Source organism: Formica exsecta, unplaced genomic scaffold (genome assembly GCF_003651465.1).
Source record: "Formica exsecta isolate Colony F162 unplaced genomic scaffold, ASM365146v1 scaffold614, whole genome shotgun sequence".
Lineage (NCBI taxonomy): Eukaryota > Metazoa > Arthropoda > Insecta > Hymenoptera > Formicidae > Formica > Formica exsecta.
In genome coordinates, this window is record NW_021853375.1 from 925745 (window position 1) to 949803 (window position 24059).

The 24059-nt window shown below is 36.5% G+C and overlaps 2 protein-coding genes across 2 annotated transcripts in view; both read left to right on the top strand.

Moving 5' to 3' along the window:
• LOC115242617 (insulin-like growth factor-binding protein 7) overlaps window positions 1-13364 on the top strand; it is a 37075-nt gene extending 23711 nt beyond the window's left edge. The window contains exon 4 of the mRNA XM_029819036.1: window positions 13171-13364. Within this exon, the coding sequence (XP_029674896.1) occupies window positions 13171-13364 (194 nt within the window). The remainder of the gene's footprint in view (window positions 1-13170) is intronic.
• Window positions 13365-21101: 7737 nt separating this feature from the next.
• LOC115242668 (cysteine-rich motor neuron 1 protein-like) overlaps window positions 21102-24059 on the top strand; it is a 241393-nt gene continuing 238435 nt past the window's right edge. Inside the window, exon 1 of the mRNA XM_029819136.1 lies at window positions 21102-21127. The gene's annotated coding sequence lies outside the window, so the exon portion shown is untranslated. The remainder of the gene's footprint in view (window positions 21128-24059) is intronic.

Below are 24059 nucleotides of genomic sequence, written 5' to 3' on the forward strand. Positions count from 1 at the left end.
TATATTTATATATTTATATATATGTATACATGTATGGATGTATGTATGTATGTACATATGTATTCGCATAAACTCGCGCGCGACTCGTAAAGCACAAACGCTCTAGGCATTTTCCTCTGACCCTTTCCTCCATTGTGCGCCTCCGTGCTTTTACTGTGAGAATTTCTCTCTCTCCCCTTTTTTCTTTCCTTTTTCTCTTTTATACATCCAGCGGTAATTGTCGTGTGTAAAGGAAAAGCCGTGCACAGCCGCTTTTACGCGTGTTACCCTATCGTAATCTCGCTATCTCTCCATTTCGGAGTAGATTCGCCGAGAAAAAAATCTCGGCGCGCATACCGCTACCGGTATAGAAAGAACGACGTACATATTTACGTATGCGTGTTCACGGTATATATATGGGCGCAAGCATGTTCTCGACATGTTTTATGCAGCATTACAGGAGGCCCTCTTAAAATAAAGGTCTCGCAGTTTTCTCTAAACTAATCATTTTGCTATAAAAGGATAGCTGTAGTGCACAGTTTACGTGATATTCATTGAAGATCGGAGAATAATTTTTCATTAAAAATTGAGAATAATATTTTTAAACTATATTAATAAAGATAAAATTGAGAATAATATTTTTAAATTACTTGATTTAAGAAAGGAGATGAATTTTCTAAGCGTATAAAAAATGTAATTTTACTGAGGAAAATGTGTTTGTAAGTTGCGAATATTTTTATAATATTTTGAAAAACGATGAAAAAATTCACTGTAAAAGATACACCTTTTTGGTTTAAAAGGGCAATGCAATTGTCACCGCGGATCTTGTGTTTGTCGATCTCACGATGCAATATTCAATTGGCCGTAGTACATACAGAGATGGACATACACATTTGCGGTATCGGACGGTGTGCGCTTCGCTGAAATATTCATAAACAAAGCGATGGCTTGCGGTAAATCGGTTTGGCGTGTACCTCGATACTACCAGTGTTTATCGTCGCTTCCACAATTGGCGAGATTTGTTACGGCTCACAGGGAAATGCATTAATTAATTAACCCGGATGCATGAGAATTGATCGGCGAGTGGTGCCAAGCTGGGCTAAAAACCTATATGCATACGACGAGAATCGATCATGTGCGCTTATCATAGTTTCGTATAAATTAGTTATCTAAATTTAATAACGTAGTAACACGCAAAGTTCTCATAATAATTTTATTTTCCTTTTTATTTGAAGTTTATGATATAAAGAGAATTTAATAAAAGGCATTATTGATATGTAATCTCGAAATAATTCTAACGAAAGCCAATATGTCAAATGTCAAATTTCATTTTGTTAACTTTATATTACTCACAATCAGTTTATATACGTATAAACTATTAAGTGCAGAGAGAGAGAAATTTATTTTATATATATTTTCAGATATGATATATTGGTCATCTTAAATAAATTCTTTATTATGTCTTACATTTCAAGTATTAATCACGAGAGTTATAATTTACTCAGCACAAATCCATTTTTACAACAAAAACAGTTATCTGCATTTTTATTTGTAATTGTGGACGCATATAACAAAGAGGAGATAAAAAGAAAAAAACATTAAAAGGCGACGAAACAACGCGAAGAGAAATTACTTTGGTTTCGCGCTGTAATGTATTATATCAGGGTAGCCCGGCGTTAAAACTTTATTCTTGTCGCTAACGTGCGATAACATTAAGTGGGGCCAATTTCGAGCGGAATGTAAGACGAACGACGAGGTTCCTCAAGCCAAGTTTCGATCGGTGAACGCACGATACGAGCACCCGGCTTAATTGACGATGTAGAAACGACCGTAAACTCCCGTCGACGATTTACGATTCGTTGCAAGTAAAGCCGGATATTCGATTTCCGCGGATGTAAAATTCGCGAAGGTCGCGCGGAGGCGAAAATGGACGGATTCGACTTTCGCAAGCGGCAAAGCTCATTTTCAAGATGAAATGGACCGATGAGGGGAGAGCCGGTTCCAGAATCGAAGTATATATGTGTTTCGAGATACATAATAGCCACTGGTATAAACGACAGTTTCCAGGCGACACGTTTTGACCCCTTATATAAAGATATCTTATATAGAGACACACAACACACTCACATCCCCTATTAATCTCATATGAATCTAGACGCGTCCTTCGCCGGACTTATTGTTAGTGTGCGTGACTGCTCGAGAGAAGTATGTGAACGTGAAACGATTATCACGTGTCGGAGTTCTTTCATAGCTTCTTTGAACTTTTGCCGAGAAAAAAATAAACTTCGTGTAAATCCGGTAAGAGCACCTTTTCCAGCGTGAACGATCGTTTAGAGATATTTGCGTAAAATTCTACTACTTTTACAACGTCAGCTCGAGAGATCGGATAAAATCTTGGGTCGCTCCAGTCGAAAGCCCACCGTGTGGTCGGGATTAACGCGAGTACGTGACTCGGGCGTGATCGAGTCTCGTACGGCGAAGGCGTAGATTACACACTGCGTATTTTCCGGTTGACGATTGTTGCCGCGAGAGCTGTCAACTCCGCGCATTGGCAGACGGTTATTATACACTGTTACCAGTACGTGAACGCCACTTTCTCAATGTCAAGCAACAAATCTCGAGAACTAGCCGTTTAAATAGGTAGGTGGGTGGATAAAGTATATCGCGTTCTCTACCAACACACGATGCGCGCATCAACATACATCGGTGTGTATGTGCACGTGGCGATACATATACGCGTGTACATTGACAATGAGTATATACGAATAGATCACGGTTCCTCCCAACATGTACACAGTACATGAAACTGTAGAAGCTCCGATATACAGCCGCAGGGATACAGACCGAATACGTGAACGCGATCGAATAGTAGCTATTCCGAGAGAGGAAGAAATGTGTGAGTACCCTTATTTCGCGGGACAAGACCACCACCACCACCACTACTATTATCGAGGGAAAATATATGTACGCGGCTGGCTACGCCGATGGCATCGAAACCCATTATCGTTGTACGCCTCGTCGTCTTGCGGGGAGTCTATAAACGGGCGAGAGAGAGTCGAGTAAATGTCGCGCGATAAATAACCGCCGCGATGCAAGGGAATGTTCTCTCCGCGATTGTACGCGGGAGGGTAAGTAAGTCAAGTAAGTCGGTGGATTTTGTGGTGGCTGTGCGATAAGACGCGCGCCACTAAGGATTGAAAAATTGAACCGACAGGAGGGCGCATAAATTCGGAGACGCGCAACAATCTTCCGGCACGCGCTCGCGAAGATAACGCATTCGCGGAGTCGATGCATCGTGAAATAGGCGATGTAACGTCGCGATGAGCTGTAACCTTGTTCGCCCATGCAATTTGTTATCGTCATTTTTATTATTCCGACAATGATAGTGATCGTAGGAAAAATGATACGTGATTCACGACGATTGAGCATTTTATATGCACGAATGTGCATGCGAGAATTTGTGTTATGTTTAACATATATATATCCCAAACGATCCACACAAATTTTTGTGTTAATTTAACATAATATGAATATATTATAAATGGTAACAATACTGCTATGTTAATATTTTAATACAAAATATGAATACACACTTTATAATAATAAATTTTTTCTAAAATCAACATATTTTTAATGATAAAATTAACTTACAATTAGAAAAAAAGTTATTGACAATTTGTAATCACTCTCACTCCCATTATAGAATAAAATCAACACCTTTTTTTCTGTAAATTTTAACAGATAAATCCTGCCATTAATAATACGGAACATATCTATTATGTTCCGTAAATTAAAAATACCTGCACATTATATTATTTTTACATTTTTTTCAGTTGTTTTAATAATTTACCATTTGAGTTTAATTAATACAACTGCAATATGTTAAATTAATGCATAAACGTGTTAAATATCTGATACAAAAATTTTAATTAACATATTTTTTAACAAGAAAAGATAAATTTTCCAATTGTGCAATTAGTTTGCACCGGGTTTCATTAGTCAAATTTATCGAGATAAATGTTTAGAGAGAATGAAACGAGAGATTTTTATATTCTTTGATAATTTCACTCCCTAGTGTAGGATTGATTATCGTTGTTTTCGGTTGAGCAGAGAAGCCGCGGCTTTTTAATCACGCGCACAGACGAGCGAATAACACACGCGCATGTCTCGCGTAACGCGGGGATTGTTAAGTTAAATAGTCACGTTCTTGACGTACACATACACGTAGCGCGAGATAAAAATGGATATGCGAAGGGGATATAAAACCGGAAGTCGGAAGAGAAGCCCCAGTGGTTTATTTTGCCGTTGCGAACCGCAAAATATCGGGCCCACCATTTTACCACTGGTGCATTACGTCGTATCCCGCGGGGCGATGTTGCAACGGTTGGAAAATCTATAAATGCGCCGCGGACTCGCATGTGTATCGCGCGGGCATGTACTGTTTTAAGCTAAGGATTCGTTTTACATCCCGCAGGCATACGGCGGTACGTGGGTACGCGGTGTATAAAATATATCTCTTAGCTGAAGCTAAAGGGGGAGTCTCCTTTGCCTCGAATTGAGCTCTTCTCGGTTCAGTGACGAGAGAACGTACGTCGTCCGCATGCCGAAATTGCTAAAAAAGAATCCGTGTTTAATCTCTAGAAATATTTTCTTTCTCGCACACAGCGACGCACGGAGACATACATTTTTTTTGTTAGGAATGTTAATTAAAAAATTTTATTCTCAGGTACGCACTTCGACTCGACAATTGTTGTTGCATAGATATTTTTAATGAAATACTCGACCTTTTTTTTTCTCAAATTGCGTCTCCACGTCGCGGAGAAAACGGTGCTCGCGTATTTAATTGCTCTCAGTTTCTAAAGTTCCGCGATTAAAAGATAAATTGATACTATGCGGTTGAATAGAAGCGGAGAATTTTAAACTACACACGTCAAAATATATATCACTATTTATTTAGAGAGCTTCATATAATTTAATTACTATCTTCCTCCTGCAAACACATATGTGTTTAGTTTTTATAAATTTATTCCATCAAAAACTCAATTAAATAGATCTATATTTTATATAAATGCAGATAAAATGATGTATATACTAAATTTAGTGATGCAATCAAAATCAGTTTTAAACGTAATATGTTATTAATATTAAGATTGGGGAAGTTCTGGCAAGAGAATAGAGGTTTCGTAAACACAGTATTTTATTTTTTAAGGATCGGATGCATTACATTCTAACATTGTTCGCGATGTACGATTCACGTGTGCATGTGTGTGCGTGCAATCGATTGGCTGTTTTATTTCACGCGAATCGTTGGTGCTCCAAGCTGTGCCGTATTATATACCGACCTGTATTACGTTTTCGCGCGCGTGTGTGCGATAGTTACAATCGGTTCGTGAGTTGGCACGGGACATGGGATGCGACGTGACGCATATGGGACGTTACAGCAACAGCGTGCACGCGCGGTAGAAAAGAGAGGAGGAGGAGGAGGAGGAGGAATAGTTCGCGTGTGCATCCGGATGGATTGCCGAGATAAATCTGATAGGACGCTGATAGGCCAGTGGCAAAACGGGACAAACTGCAATTTTTGTCGCAAAAGCGCTGTAAAAGCGTATAGGATTCAGTCGATATAGCTGTGAGTGAAAAAAATGCGCGCAATCTTTGCACGAATGCACCGCCGTGCATCGAATATCAAGGACAATATTTGGAATTTACGGAATATTATCTAATATACACTCTTCCTTACTTTTTTAAACTATATACAAGTTAGTTTGTTTTGTGTGAGTGCGTGTGTTACGCGTTGTTGAAGCGTTGTTGGAGAGTAAAAAATATAGTACGATTAAAAATAAATAACGAGTTGTATTCTCCTCTCTTCAGTAAAATAATCTGAAAACAAATTTATTGTGACAGACATACATCAGAAATGTTGTATGATAAAGTAGCATTTTGTACAAAAATGTGAAACGGTTGAAAAATGCTTGGATTTTGTTATTCGGACATCCATTAAAAATTAAAAGCATGTAATGCAAGAAATAAAAGATAGTATGTAATTATATATATGCATACATACACACACATGCAAACGAGTATAGAATTGTATAACAGATTCAATGTGTGACCTATTTTGCAAAATAATTGTATCAGATGTCGCACATTAGTTACGCTCTACATTGATTCCAATTACAAATCCATAATTTTTTTTATCGTTTTACACTCTCGTATTAAATATCATTATTTTTTTAATTTCGCAGTGATTATTAAAACAATTACTGATTAAAAGACTAATAATAGATAGATAAATACACGCTTGTAGAGAAGTTCTCATTACGGAGTGCCAATTGTAACCGAACAGAGTGTTCTGTTGTAGTATTTTTTGCACTGCTTGACCGCGTGATAACAAAAGTCTCGTGAAACCCGATAGAAATCACTGAAATTCGATAATGCTCTCGGAAAATCGATGAATGGCTATAATGATAGGGATTAGCGTGGATAATTACCATTTAATGACGATTTCGCGATGGTCGAATCTCGCATAACTACGCTTGTAGGTAAACCTCGATTTCGACCAGTTAATTAGGATGCAACGCAGCAGTTTCCCAGAGAGGATCTCGACGACCGCATTCGCGAAAATCGTGCTGAACGTTAATATCCGAATGAATGCTAATTTGCCGAAATTCTCGGATAACGAGCTTCTAACTTTTAAAACTTCTCGCGCAAGGGAAAACTGGGGAATATATGATATTGTATTTATTTCTCATTATTAATCATTAAAGAAGGACACGCTACATGATTTCGTAAAAATAATCGACACTAAACTGGATATTATATTTAAGAATTCATACCTCGAAATTTACCGTATAAGAGAAATATGAAAATAAAACACACGTTACTCGCGTGTTAGTGCCTTTTGTCTCGTTTTTTTTTTTTTTATCTTTGTCAAAATAGCATGAATTGTTCAGCCGTTTTCAAGCACGTTTACAACGTTTGTGTAAAAAATTGAAAAAGAAACTTTGTATAGAAAAAAATATCGCGCTTTACATTATGCTTGGTGCTGTGTTACATCGAGACGAAACGAATATCTACCTGCAAAATGTATTTGCAAACTGATAGTACCAGAGGCACAGAGCATAGCCGCTCTGTGTAGCGAAACTTTGAACAAAAATTCTATTGGCAGGGATAGCAGGGATAAAATTATATAGAAGAAGACAATCACGAATGTAAATACGAGTATGTTGAAATATAAAATTTCGATGCTTGTTTGTGCTTTCGTGAAGGTAATTCATTTTTCAAGTTATAACAACTGTATCGCTTTACGAATTAGACAGAACATGTATGTCGCGAACCGTACAAGATCGACTGTACGCGATATAAAATTTATTTTACCAATTAAAGAAACGTGTAATTTTTTTATCTAAAATATAAAGATATTTTATATGATATTATTTTAATCATATAATCATATGCATAACATTATATTTTAATCATAATAAATAATCATAATAAATAATTACTACGTTAATGCTCATACTATATGTTACGTGATTGCAATATATAGACATAAATCTGCATATATTGACCAGGCCTTTAATATTCCATTAGCATTTAACAGTTTAGCAGATTGATTTTGAGTTTGCAAAAGCTTTCATTCGTTATAGAGTTATTCTCCCAGTTTACTTTTGTAAACCGATACAATACACTGAAAGCTTATGTAGTATCTACTCTATCGTGAAAATAATTCTGTAAATATTGATCACTCGATGCAATGCGCGGCGCAATGATATCATTGCGTTTGAGAGAAAATGAAACCGCACGCGCGAACACTTGTAAGTACTTGAGAGAGCGCAAGCATGCACTGTCAAAGGTATATATACATACATATATGAGAGATACACCGTTTTCATCGACACAACGAGGTCGTGTCGTATCCATTAAACGTACCATAATTTTCTCAAGTATCATACATTACGTATGCTGCAGAAACAACTGCCACCCACACGAGAGTTTCTCTCTCTCTCTCTCTCTTTCCTTTTGTCTGTCTTTCTCTTACTTTTTTTTACCCGCTTCGCTCTCGTGCTTGGAAAAACAGATTTTCCTTTTTTTTCTCGACTAAAACACGAGAGCGCATATGGCGTTATATTGAAACAGATTAATTTTTTATTTGTAGAGAAGTATTTTAATATTACTAAAAACGCAACATTATTTCTTCTTCACAATAGTGTGACTTGAATGCGTCTGAAATAATTTACATTCATTTGTTATTCCATTTCTAAGTTAGATAGAAAAGTTGCCGAGAAGAGAAGAATATAAAACTATTTTTTATCAACGAGTATTTTATTAATAAGGACAGAATTATAATTTCGAAAAAAGTTTAGATAATACATGGAGTGTGTCACATTTCTTTAAGGTTCTTTATTGTTTAAATTTATTGGATTATTTCCAAAGTTATGGAACTCGTGGCATTCGAGGATACTCGAGATCCAATTTAACGAGATAGACGTGTCCTCAGACAAATACCGAAATGCGGGGACGTCACGGGGTCAAGCAATCTCGAGATCCACGCTATGTTTCCGATCGCGAACGCGCTCGAATGTCTTCCACCGACTTTATGTTCCGCGTTGCAACACGAGAAAATATTGAAGCCAAATACTCACATTTTAGGACTACTCGCATTCGATCCGTGAATCTTTTATTTCTGCTTGAAGACTTCGATGACACGGGATGTACTTGTACTTTCAGGTAGATGAGAAGATCTAGAAATAATAAAAAGATATTTTTATCAGCAAGAGTACACAGAAGCTGCTTTTACGATCCGATTCGACGTGATCGTTAAAGGAAAATTGCGCAACCTTATCACGCGTATATATACACGTGCAAGGAGCGTAAAACTAAAGAAAGTCATATTGACAGATCCGGTTTTCGGGTTAACTCAAAACATAGCTTCAAACATAAATACAAGTTTCACTTGTACAAGGATTTAAAAAAAAAATATATATATATATAAATATTCTCCATCTCTATATACAATCTACTACAGTGTAAGCAGCATACATAGTTTCATTATTTTCGCGTAAAAGTTGCTGTTATGTACGTTATTATACATGCAAAGAAACAAGTGTACACTCGAGCAGAAAAGTAAATCATCAGAGGGGCGCATTCTGCCGCGTCATTTTTCCGCGTTACGTTATGCAGATGGAGTTTATAAAAAATCTAAGGGTGCATCCCGGTAACTTTGCCTTCTTTCGACGGCGCATGATTCTTTATTGTCGCCCTTATAATATCTACATCCGAGTTGGTTGATTAAGCCGCTCCTCTCGCCACGGTAGTTACTTACCGGCGATGGAGGACATCATTATTTTTCGTAACTTCGTTTACTTTGGAAATCTGCATTTTGCCGGGCCACGTAGAACGTCACTGTGCTCTAAATGGCCCTCTGCAGCAGCCGTATAAACTCGCGTGTCACTCGCGTGTAATGAGCGTATAAAATGTTTCATTATAATGTATACGCTTGTCGCTGTTGCGGCAATATTTTAGCAACGGTTTTGCGGCGGCTTAACCGATTTGAAGCATATATATTTACATTGTAATTATCGCAAAATTAATGCAAATTAGATCTGCATAAAATGCGCATTTATTGATTAATCAATGTTATTTTCCCCCTATCATCACAGATTTATTAATTAATGCGTTAATTATTTTGCAGTTAAAAAAGGGAGTTACTGGGCTAATGTTATTTATATTAAATCTGAATATACTGCCTTAAAATTTTCCTCGTTCTAATACTTATTCATATATATTGCAATAATAATAATTATCATATATTATGTATATATTGTATATACAGGATATTCCACGTCAGGTCAATGAAACTTCAGGGTCTCATAGGAAATTGAATTTGGAACAAAAAATTTCCCATAAATATAGGTCTGGAAACGCTTCGTTAAAAAGTTATAGCTAATAAACTTCGAAAAAATCATGTTTTTTTGATGATATTTAAAAATAACTTAAAAACCCTTCATTCATTTGAAAAAAGTAACAAAATAAATCTGATGAGTAATTAAATAACAAACTAAATTACACCAATTTTATTTAATTCTGATAACCTTTCGATGGTCTTTGTGTAAACATTACATTCGTAGTGCAAATATTGCAAATGTAAACATAAAAATGTTCTTATTATTTAAATTTCGATCATAACTAATTATTCACAGAGTTTATTAGCTATAACTTTTTATAACGAAGCGTTTCCGGACCTATGTTTATTGGAACTTTTTTGTTCCAATTCAATTTCCTATAAAACTCTGAAGTTTCATTGACCTGACATGGAACACCCTGTATATATTTATTTATTTACCTCTCAATTATATAAAACAAATTAAGCTAATTAACCAGATTAAGAGAGAGAGAGAGAGAGAAAGAGAGAGAGAGAGAGAGTCAGATTACATTTGAAATTTTTTAAAATTGAATTTTTAAAAGGCAGTCTTATTTAATTTAAAATAAGAACAATAGCAAAAAATTAATATTAGTATTCATTAAGTTTATTAAGACTTTTTATGCGCGCGTCGATGCGAAGTAATCTGCTTAAAGTCTATTTTATATGTAAACATTTTCCTATGAATGTGTAAATCCCTCAAAGAAAATTTAGTGAGAGAAATGTAAGTGTCTCGGTACACATTGACAATTTAACGAAGTGGCTAGCGATTTAACGGATTACTGACACTGGGACAAGAGACCAAACACACCTCCACGTAAGCCGATTGCACGGTACAACCGTAATGCATTCTGACTTCTCGAATTTCGCTATTCCGGAAGGATCGACAGCGTAATGTACGTAAAAGCGGAAATGTGAATCCCGAACGGTCACGGCCAATTGATCCTCGCGTGCACAGTCCATTATCTCGAAATGAATTTACATAAAAAGTGACGACTCGGCGTTTTTCATCAGAATTACATTCTTCACGAAGAGAAGAATTAATTAAATGCTTTTAAAGAAAAGAATTAATTAATTTCTTTTAATAAGGAGATTGATAATTTCATATTTATAAAATTATGAATATATTCTTATACAAGAAATTTTTATATCTGATATTTAATCGATTGTTTACCTAATCTAAATATTTATATAAATGGTATAAATTAAATTACCACCTACTTCCTGATATTGTTTGTGTAACATAGTACGATAAACATAAAGTGAAAAATTCTTGGCATGATAATTCGTAAAATTGTAAGCGCGATAGAAAAGACTACGTGATCGAATTAAATCTATAAAATACAATTTCAAATTCTCTCTCTCTCTTTCTCATAATTAAAGCAAATTTACCAATGATTGATACGAACCGTACAGGTAATTTCTAAAGTATTATCCTGAAGAAGAAGCGTAATTCTGCGGTGAACTTGGCCACGTCCAGTCACTTTTAGCAGTCCATCCTTGGGATACTTCCTCGCGCGTTACTATCCTCGATTTTCTTAATCGAATACCGTCGCGGTTCGGTTGCGTTCTCGGCTTGCGTATTCGCAACGTATATCTGGCCCTGCTAGTGGGCAATTAGACAGGAGCGCATTCCCAGCCATTAGCTCGGAATGAATTCGCATTTAGCACGGCCCAGAGGGCAAACCGATCGGCAAATTCGATTTTCTCCGCGCGCAGGCCGTCTGTGGATTATTAAACTTATCGATCGAAACGCGGCATAGTCGAAGGTGTGGGAGGTAGCGCGGGAAGGTCATCGTGGCCACGGAGAGATCAGGTTATCACGATAGGTCGTAATCGCCCTTCGTGTCCAACAACTCGGCCTCGATTTACCATCCGGTTGGTTGATCGTCCCGTTTCCGTTTCTGCCCGTTTTATTGCATTTCTCTTCTTCTTTTTTTTTCTTCCTCGAGGTTATTTTGCGCGAACGGTGAAAATTAACTGCTGTCCTTTCTCTTTAAAGTACTGACGACGTTCACGCTTAAACGCTTTTTCTCTCTCTCTCTCTCTTTCTTTTCTTTTTCTCGGTATTTCTCTCGGTTACTAGTGCGCGGCTAGTACGAGCGAACACAATTGAATTTGCTTTTGTCGTCCGGGTACACACTACGTCTCATTAGGCGACCGCATTATACTCCCTCGGGTATATCAACGGAACTCTCCCCCGTTCTGATCCGACGACGACGACGAACAATGTATGCACGGTGCCGGATGATGTTGACGATCTTGTAATTGCGCCGTTATATCGATGCTCGATTCGCTTCGCCGGCGAATTCGTCACGGATGCTGGAATGATTCAGAAATTTTACCCCCGTCGTTATTGCGCTTTACAAATTCCGATATAAACTCGCACACATTGCTTCGCTCACGTTGCGTGGAATTTCTCTCTCGCAATGCGTTGCCTGCGTTGTTATATAAATCATAAACTATGCGCGGTATATAACATAGGCAGAGAGCACTTTTTTTTTTTTCTGGAAGAGACATGAGCTCTCGTGAGCCGGTCAATGTTATGCAAAAATATTTCAAGTATTATTTATCGCCTATCGCACGATCGCTATGTCGGTTTTTCAATTTCACCGTTTGATGCGTGCAATAATAATCTGCCGATGACAATGCATCGCGATATCATGATATGAAATTAACCCGATCGCTTGGCATTCCGCGATAAGCGTACTTATACAGGCCGATAACAAACATCAAGCGTAAACACGTTGTTTATATCTCCACTTAAGCATGCCGAAAATCACGTCGTTTGCCAGGATCTAATCGCGCGCGGGAAAGGTAACATCATGCGATATCAGGCCGATAAATAATAAAGCTGCCTAGTCACTGTTGCACATTAATTAATAAGACTGACTTAATCGGCACAGATCGCGCGATATTCTATTCATCGATTTCTACAATCTCAAGTTATACTTTACGAACGTTTCAAATTAATTTATTACAATTATTCTTGTCAATATTAATAATTAAAATCAATAATGCAATAGCAATAATAATTAAAATTATGTTAATCTTCTTTTATTTGTTTTTATTTATCTTCTCTTTCACATCGAGAACCAATAGATTGTTTTCAAAAATACAAAAACCCAACCAATAGAGTTTATAATTTATAACTAAAATATACACGTAAAAGTAAAGCGATTCAAGTTTGGCAAAAGTCCAACAGTCAAACGAAAAAAAAAATAAAGAATTTATATTCATGTGTTATCCGGTATGATTACATTTTGCAGAGATCCCGGGCAGATGGAGGAGGCATTGTCCGCACGGGCCGATGATGTCGGGTCCCGGGTGCAACCTGGTCGGCGAGGGAACCACGGCGGCCGAGACCGGAAATGCAGCGGCCGCTGGCAAATGCGTTTGCGGTCCATCGGTGCCCTGGTGCCCGGGTGAGCCGCGGCCCTACATGTACACGTACGCTGCGTGATGTATGGTGATGCTGGTCTCGCGCGCGCGTGCGTGCGTGCACGCGAGAGGCGAGCGGGCCGCCGCTGCGGCGGCGCGATAATGCGCGTCAAAGCGCACTAATGGCTAAATTAATTTCACGCCCGATTCGTCAAATGGCGTGAATTACATCCATCTATCGGAAGGGAATCGGTCGTAATGTGCGTATAACGCGGAGCTATCAATTTTAATTATCCCCCTCTGTGTCAGTATCACAGTGCACGGGATGCTTGTGTAATCGGTGAGAGTTTGTGTGTATATCGCTCGTAACAATTTGTTCCGATCCATTGCATTCCTTTGCAAACGCGGAGATTGATGATTGAGCTTTTAGACGGAATAATTTTATGTATCAGCAGAGATAAAAAATTGATATCTCAATTTACGTTTATAATTATGCCATAAAAGTGATAAAAATTCCAGTCTCTTTCTTTTTTTTTATAGAATCGTAAAAAAATGACTACCATAATTGGATTTTATAGCGAAGACTTTATGCTTCTAAAAACGAAGAAAATGTTTTATAGTCGCATCCATTCCCTCGATTATTGTGCCGGGAGAAATGAAGACGGTCTGTACGTTTGGTTGTTTACCGTGTTTTCAAGTATCTTCGACCGCATAAATTCCTCGACTTGTTCCTCCTCCTGAATGGACAGTATTCATATCGTATTGATAAATTCATGAACTGATCGAAAATATCCTCGGCAAACATCGCTTGTGAGTTATGTCAATGTGCAATATGCAAAGGTCAATGTTTATTTGCTATTATGCTTTTGCTTTCTCAGAATTGCCACAAAGTTGTCTCTATCTTTATTTATCTATCTGTATCGAGCGTGCACCACATCGTGCGATAAAAATCGCTGACGTGACACAGACAGAGACAAAATCGATTTCGCGTAAAAAGGAACGACGACAACGTGTCAAGGAATTTATACTACGAAACGACGATGTCGTCGACGTCGTCGTCATTGTCATTTCCGAATGAGTCAGAGATAGAAATCGTCCGTGCATTGCATCGTGTCTTGTAACGTCGCGCACTTGTAATAACCAAATAAAATTTTCGGGTCATGAATGTTATTATCGAGTAAACATTTATCCGGTTCGTGAACAAAAGTTAGCTCGGTGCCGTCTGTTTTAAACTCGAACTGCTGTCGCTTTTAACACATCGCGAACGATTTATTGCGACACGTCGCGATTTTATCGACGCGTTCCATTAATTACGGCAAATAATTACAATCGGCTATTTATTTTGTCATCGATAATTTTTTTTTAGTACGGGTTATATTTGTTAATAGAGAATTTCGTCTCTTTTTTTTTTACGAATACTTTCTGCATGACATCACTTTTTAAGAATGTTTAACTGAAGCTTGATTTTTCGGACGAACTTTATTTGCGAGATTGATTTTATTGTTTATTACTTTTGTGTCCTACAAATAAAAGGTTGATTGCGATTCGAAACAAAGGAGTTGAGAATTGATAATCAATATGCGGACTATGTAGCCTTATTGTCCGATATTAATTGCTGTATTTTTATTATCGATTGTTACTACAGGAGAACGTGTCTTTTCGCTGTCTTTATACTGTCTCTCCTCTCGTCAGCGCGCAGACAACGTCCGAGCGCGGATGAAAAAGAGAAACAGTAGCGAGACGAGTGAAATACGCGCGAAACTATGTCGGGCGCGCAAACGACGGCTCGGTGTTAATGAAAAGAAAACACAAATAGCGACGGAGGTGAGGACAACGGCTAAGAAAAATGGGAAAGCCAGACTGAAGGGGATACAGACGGTATAGCGGTAATGAGAAAAGGACATAGCTAGGAGCGCCACGTTCATTCGTTCGTTCATTATCGGCTCCGTCCTTTCTGATTAGAACGCATAAAAACAAGCACGTGAGGGAGAAGATTGTGTTACTCGGCTAACTTGGAATGACTTTTTTTTATACATTTCTTAATTTATTATATAACATGAGTTCTCTGATACTGGAAACGTCTCTCGTCTATAAAAACTAATTGAATTTTTTACGTAGTCAGAATTTTTCGCGTCCGCGTCATTCAATTATATCATTAATATTGAATTTCTTGAATTAACGAATATATTCGTGGTCTCTTAAATTGGTAACATCAATATATTTATCATTGGAAAATAATTAATATTATTAATCACAAATATTATTAAATTAATAATCGAAAATAGATTATTTATCTGTGTTATTTCATTGGGTGCGTAATTATATTTTGGATTTATACTTTACGTATATATATCGCATTAATATATATTATATATAACGTATAGCAAGTGATCAGGCGTATATTCGATTCTTTTTACTCTCTGATTTTATAGATAGTTGTTCATTTCGAAAGAGATAACTATGTGTAATAGACAACTCCATAATAGTTATGATTAGAGCTCTCATCTAGCTGCTCAGAATCAATAGTTAACTCATTCTCTTTTCGAGTGCAACTTCCAGAAGTCCATCTCGGCACAGTGCGGTGTTCAACGTGTAACGAGGTTGTTGGCGAGCGAGTAACAAAAGTAGTTACCCCGACCGGCGCAGAAAGTTAAATTCGATTCGTTGAGAAAAGTTTAATCGCGTACGTTCTATAAGGGCAGACGGATTGTTCCTTTGCCGGTGAGTTAAGTACACGAGTAAAATACCTAAGTCCAAAAGAGGAACAAAGGAACCAGCGAGCCGAGTTCGTTTTGGTGTACCGAGGCATACGCGAATGGCACTTTCTAAATTAGAATCATGAATTGTCCCGTAATGTTTTTTATTTTATATTTCAACAGGCGCACATTAAATTTAAATTAATAAATAATCATTGGTTATATAACAATAATTAGTGCATTTATTGCAATCATTATAGAGACTTTTTATTCCTCGCCACCTAAGAACATTTGTCTTAATTATTGTAACATGCTAAAATTCTTACGTACTTAATTATCAAGAAGAAGAAAATTTTTAAGAATAAAAAAAATGTTAGAGCGATTGTGTTTAGTTACAATGAAAAATCACGTCAATTCGCTTAATCGATATAAAAGTTTGCTTTATTGCTTTGCACGTTAAATAACAATTTTTCACGATTAATATTCCGCGAATTTTGCCAGTGTTTTTTAACAGACATCATCTGATGCATAAAACGGATTTTAATAGAAATATTTTGGCAATATCGCCTCCCACAATGAAATAAACTGCTGTTTGAAACGGGTCGCGAGTTTCATTGAACCTCATTGAAAGTAATTGTTTTCCGGTTAATTAAGTGCAATGCCCGATATTGTTCTCTGATCGAAATAGAAAAATTATTGACTCTTATGGATGTATTATATCTTGTAATGCAATACATTTAGAGGGAAAAGCGTGAAATATCAGAGACGTAATAATAGATACATACGCGTGTATGTACGTGATCGAGTTGCATATTACGTCTCTATTATGTTATATCGGCATTTGTAAAATACGTTAATAGAACGGTAATTTTTCCGCGTGTGTATTTATTCTAGAAAAATAAGATAAATATATAGTCAGATATTGTTACATGGCTTGTTAAAATAATTTAATTATTGGTTTTCTTTACTAAATTTGAAGTTTCTTAAGTGCACTAGTTTTCAAAAATAAAGAGGATTGTGAAAAGCGGAAATAAAAGGCTTTTTTTATTTTATCAATAGAAATACCAGAGAGCTCTCTCTCTCTCTCTCTCTCTCTCTCTCTCTATCTTATTGTAATAAACATTACAATAACGCTTCCAAAAATGATTAACAAGTTGATTTATATGCAGCAAATGTTCCACAAGCATCTCTTATTCATTCGTTAGAATCTGCGAGTAACAATGAGTTCATAATGAAGCTGCCTTCAATGTATGTAATGTGTATATGTGTTGTGTGTGTATATATATATATATATATATATATATATATATATATATATGTTGCTAAAATTGGTCGTTGCCGAGGCCGACCTGTCGTTAGCAGAAATTAATTCGTTTAATAACGCGTACAACGCGAATTTACGCTCAGCTAGAAGTTTGACGTCGAGATCGACTTTGCAACACCTTCAATTTCAGTTTCTGTTAGGCCATTATGCCCGATTCATTTTATATCGTGGCCTAAACAACTCTAGCCGTCGGGCGTTCCCATGACAAACTTATTCGATGCGCTAATTTACGGAATATGAAGCAAATTGCAAATCGCATCGCGGGAACTAATAAAACTTTGCTGATGCTTAGTGAGCGTAAATTAGCGCCACATGACAAGAATTCGTTCGAGTGGATTTTCACTTTGCGGATGGCAATGTCGGAACGTTCAAAGCATCTGGTTAATAAGTTAAATCTCTAATTACTAGAACAGCAAAAGGATTACGTATCGTCGAGAATATGGTGAAACGCTGTAGGTAATTATTATTCATTCTTTGAAACAGAAAAAGCTTTAATTGCTTTTCCATACATTAAACTTTAAACAATGGCTGTTACGGCTGAGTTGCTTTTTCTTATACTTTATTAGAACAAAAATAATAGCGAAGAGGTTTTTTCAAACTTTGCAATTTTATAGTATCTCTAAAATCATTAATAAACTCTCACACTATCTCTTGCATCTCATCTATAAAGCTAATAATATTTTATTATATTGAAAGTAATATCGAGCTGAAAATTAATATATTTTTTACTTTCAACAGTAAAAACAATTTATATATATTCTATGACTTAGCTTTTTTCATTTCTTTCAGAGAAAGAAACACGATTAAGATTATTTTAATACTTTTTAAAGAAAAACAGAAACAGTTGTTTTTTTTTCACGTGGCGAGAATGCAAAGGTGCATTTTATCACTTCACTGCTTCATTTCCGGATACGAAATATATTTTGGTCCGTTCGCCATATGTCGAAGAACGTAACGTTGAAGAAAAGCGTTTATGAAACATTCCGGGACATCCCTCGTTCCTTTATACCCGTGGCAATTTTGTTCGTCTTCGTTCATAGGTACTCCTCTCACGTCTTGAATCCAATCGCTTTTTACTCTCTCGTAGTATGGCGAAACAACGCAAAGTCATATTGTGTCAGAAGTGCTGGCTCGGCAAGGTCTTAAGAAAAACCTTTGGATCTTTACTTTACTACGTGTAGAATTTCGAAGGGCGCGCGAACATTCTTTGAGAAAGCCCGGGTCGGTTGATTTTGCGCACAAATTCTCCTTTGCGTATGTAAAATAATCTTTGCGATATATTCAAAGTGACGACTAAAAATAGCGTAATACAAGTATTCCAACAATCGATACAATTTAATACTAAAATTTAAAAAAAGAATCAGTGTTGTACGTATAACAATATTCTCTAATCTATTATAAAAAAGGAGGGAGAGAGAAAAGAGAGAACGAGTTAAGTTTATAAACCGAAACTAGATAGAGAATTGTTTTCGTTCAGAAAATACGGTTGTATATTTGCGATTTTTGCAGATAAATCAAATCACAGTGAAATTACTTTCTCAGAATTCTCTTCTTATGATAAACTCGTGGATTTCTGATATATACGAGATATGTTAGTGAACTAAAAACAGCCTGCTTGGAATACCTATTATTAGATATTCTTTAGGGACATGATACATCTATCTTTATTTGACCGACTTTTCGGTCACTAGAGTCGCACGATCGTGAGAAAACGATCCCTCGGCGTTGATCCCAGCCTGGTTTAGACATTAGACTACGCAATCATGTCGATATAAACACGAGGTCAGACGTGATGGAGTGACGTATCACCAATCATTTTCGTACGCGGTCAAGTCCAATCTAAAAATGTCAGACGTCGTATCCGACGATCTAATTGCGAGGAATGGATGTGCGATATTTTATACGGATATTGGTATGGGCGCAGTGTCTTAGGGTGTTTAGCGCACTTCAATAACTTAATAATTGGGTCATTACACAAACGCCCTATTGATTCAACTTAATCCCCGGGGAAGATCCTCGAGAGCAGCCACCGTAAGATAAATTACGAAGTTATTTTGGAAACAAAGATGGGACCGCTATTTCGTTAGAGCTTCTCGTTTATAAATTAGTGACACGTGCGAGAATATATAGTAAAATTAGCACACGATACAAGTATAATTAACATCGACGTGTGTGGGTACTCTTAACGTAAACAACTTATAGGAAACTGGACAATATTAGCTGATACTTTCATGTTATATTGTGTGTGTGTGTGTGTGTGTGTGTGTGTGTATGTGTGGTCGTATCCTATAATCTATTAAAGTAATCTGAAATAACGTAAATGTGGGCGTAGTCTAAAAATAACTGTTATTTCTAGAAAAGCATACCAAGATTTATGATAAATTCAAATTTATGATTTTAATAATTTAGCAATCTATGTAAAGACATGCACCAGTTTCTATAATAGAAATATTTTGTATTCAAAGTTCGTTATGACAAATTTAGTTTTCAGATAAAAATTTGAAGTTACGGAAATACTGTATTTTTCTAAATAATTGAACTTTGCTTTATATTATTGAGTATTCTTTTTATATTTCACATATACATATATACAAATGTATCTATATATACATATATAAAACACGATTAATGTAAAAAGATCAAGAAGAAAAGACGAGAGTTACAAGTTTCTAAGGAAAATTACCAACGTCTATTTAATGTTTATCACAGTGACTGATTAAAGAAAAGAGCAGTTACGGCGGCAAATATCGTGGCGATCGTTCGAGGAAGATTATTCCGCGGATTTGCTTGCACTTTTGGATAATCCGATATTTGCCCGGAACACTCGCGTCGATGTTGTGCAAAATTTACTCGCCATATTAACTGCCCGGCGGCAATCCACTCGGATATTTGTATAACAAACGTTCGCGGTCGCGCGAAATATAGAATTGCTCACCCCTAAGCAAATTCATAATCTATAACGCGTCGGTGTCCGTAATGGCGGCGATATTTAATAAGGCGAGGACATTTATAGAGCTGGCCGAGTCGTTTATCGTGCATAAATACGGTCGAGAAAAAACGAGCGTGAGATACTTTCTTGGCGAGGAATATTTTTAGGTTCTGAGATATCACCATAAACTTTTAGGGATTATTTCTTTTTACCAAGCTAGATGTATCGTCAAAAGATACAATAATGTTTAAATCAATTTAAATATATACACACGTCGACGTATCTTGAAAATGGCGCAAGTATATTTTGAAATTAGAATTTTTTAATTAAATATATAAATTACTATTTTCAGTACACATACACATAATTAAATTTATCTTTTTTTATTGATTTTTATTCTATATTTCAACTTATTTTACGCGTATTAATATCCTCTTTTTTTTTCATTTTATAATTCGTCACTCTTTATTCATTATTAATTGATTTTGCAATTTTGATTAATTGATTAATACAATCTTTTGTGAGAATTCATCTTTCAATCAATACCAATTATTTCGCTGGATGACATGCGATTTGGTATTTTAATAGGTCTAAATCGCATTTACGTCGTTGATCATTACGGAGGACATAATTACAAACTGAATTACTTTACTTATTAGAAGTTCTCGATCAGAACAGAATCGCTCGGGCATCTCCGATCGCGAAATAATGGACGCTTTCGCCAAGAGCGCTATCCAAGTTTAATCAAATGAAGTGTTTTGCAAGTACCCGTTAATTAATTCATGCCCAATATCCATCTCTACCAAGGAGTATCACCGCAGCCGATAAACTTCCAACTTCTGTTTCAGATGACCTCTATAATTCTGGAGACACGCCGAGCAGCGCCACCATTGAGGGTGAGTTACTTTCAACCAATTTCGAAAGTTTTCGCGAAAGGGCGGCTTTAATTGAGTGTGTTTAGTATTCATCCGCTATCGTGTTTAAGGGATTAAAGGGAAATTATACGAGCTCGCGTTCCACTACGCAAACTACGCGCGACTCTTCCTTTGATACTGTATCGTGGCTTTAACAGTGTTCAGCTTGTAGCATTAATACGTGCTCGCCGTTAACAAGTGTTACTAGCTCGAAACTTTCAGCAGTAGACAAATATACCGCTGTCATGTTGCTATTGATCGGCAAAAAGAATCCAGCGGAATAGCGCGAAGATTACCTCTATTAATTTTGATACCCTTGATCAAACGAGAAATAATGCCGGTACATTATACTCTCGCTTTGAAAGCAGGTACTATATCCATTAACGTAACGTTTCATCGATCAAACTTTATCGTATAACATCGTTTTATTCATTTTTCATAAATGTTAATAATTCGTCATTGTACTTGGTCTCGTTACAGATAAATGTAATTACATGTGATAAAAATAGTTGACGGAATTGATCAGAAAAATACTCCAATTTGACCGATATTTAATTGACACATGTACCGGCATCGATTTTATATATTATGCAAATTAGTGAAAAATTATTTCCCAACATCGCCATTAATGAAAAATTGTCATGCATCTCTCTTTGATTCTCGTGTTTACTTCGAAATAATTGTACAAATTTTTACTTTTTTCGAGAATCTTTTATTTGTCTCACACAATAAAACGACAGAAAGTATATATAAAACATTTAAAAAATTATGAAAAATTATTATTAATTATTATTATCATTGTAATATACATATTTGTATATATATATCTGAATATTTGAACGATATATTAAAATTATATTATTAAGTAATATTTTAATTGCTAATTTGGGAAGATTTGTGGGGCGTTAGAGATACGTATAATCCAAATTTGCTTTTGCGAATCAGAAAACAATGTTGAGATAATATCATTTAGATGATATCGCGACTAAAGAGAAATTCTTCTCGTCACTTTCCGCGATATCAGTATAATACTCACGCTGCTACTAATTACATGTCTTATCGGCGTCACGCATCTACCACGTTCTTCGAGCCCGCGAGATGCAGGCGGATAACGGCCACTTCCGTTAATGTAACGGCGAGGTAGTCACACAAGCGATTCAGGGCATAGAATTGAATTATCTCACAGAGATCGGGGGAAGGATTCGGGAGGGTCAAGCAGTCGGCACTCGAGATGCACGGAATGGAGGAGGTCTAATTTAATCTAGCAGGCGAGAGTATATTTCTCCTCTTTTTCCCTCTCATCCTTTCGTAAACTCTATCTATCGCAAAATAGGAACAAAAGTAGCGTAGGAACTTTCCTTTGTAGACGACTAACAGTTTGCTTCTTTCGCGCTGCGCATAAGAAATGGCAGGAAAGGAGGGCAAATTTTCGGCGAAGCGGCGAATGGCTGTAACAAAAGGGGGATCCGCGGCGTATTTGCGGCGAAACTTTTCACAGGGAATTTCCGGCACGGCGAGGCGTGTTAAAAAATTACACTTTAACGTATGTACCGTGAAATTGAAGTGGCAAGATCGTTTTCCATTTTTTACTTGGGTTTCGCATTGCGCCACTACTGGCCGGCTTCGCGTTACACACTTGTCTGTCTCTTTCGAGCTATCATTTGTCGTTGAAATTACATACATACAAAGAGCTATATCGATCGTATATACAAATTTTAGAATAAACGACAGTTAAACGACCGAGAAGAAAATGGCTTAATTATTATCGAATTTGTAAAGTTTTAAAAAAAATCTTAATTCATTTTTTTTAAAACTCAAAAAGAGTTTAATCGAATTTTTTTTCAATTTGTTCTCTTTTTTTTTCTCAATCTTAAGATTAATTTTTCTAATTTCATAAAGAAAGAAATGAATGGACTTTTGATTGTTGTACTGTATTCTTCAATTTCTCTGTTTAATTATTATATTGGCAATCAAAAAAGAAAAGAATTATCATATATATTTACCGTTGCAAATCGCGCCGGCTGGTATTGTTTCAAAGGCAAGAGGACAATTACATTATTCCGCATAGTTGCGAGGAATTTAATTTGTCGGGTAGCCCTTCGCAAGAGACGAGTGATAAAAACTTTCCTACGACTGCGTAGCCGTCGTGGTTACCGAGCGGCTGTCTCCAACGAGTTTTCGCGGAGAGTTTTCATGGGGTGGTTGCGAAAGGGAGTAACAAAGAGTAATCGCGCGTGGCAAAGTTCGTCGGCGCGATCGTATATTGCTGTGGACCGACGTTTACAACTAGAGCCAATGTGAAGGCATATGGCAAAATACGTACTTCATTAAATTCAACGGAACGATCCGTGAGTGGAATTCCTCGAGGCAACTTTTCTCTCGATTGCTCGATTTCTTTCTCAACATCGAAGATTACTATCGCACCATAATGGAGCAACATCAGTGGCGATGACAACGTGATAATGAAAAATATAAGCGAATCGGACGAATTTTATCGAGCTAAGCGTTAGTTAATTATTTCTAAACTGCTATTTAAATTACAAGGATATAATTACAAATACTGTTAATACTTTATAATGCTCACGAATAGTTGTGCATGTCGCCTCTTAATTTAAAATTGTCTTGCCACGAACATGTTTTACTGGTGTTTCTAGATATGCGCGATATCGTAATCTCAATAAAGTTAATAAAAACTTTAATGCAAAATTTACATATTTTTATGGCAAAAGTTGCATGCCGTAAAAGAATGAAACATGGGATAAACTTGTCCTTTCCACGCTTGCAAAATGCGTTACTCTAAATAATATAAATAAAATAAATGATTAAGAGAGCATATTAATACAAATTCTACTTTAATATAATAAAAATACATTGTAATAAACGGAGAGATTCCATACATTCCCCTTTTGAATGC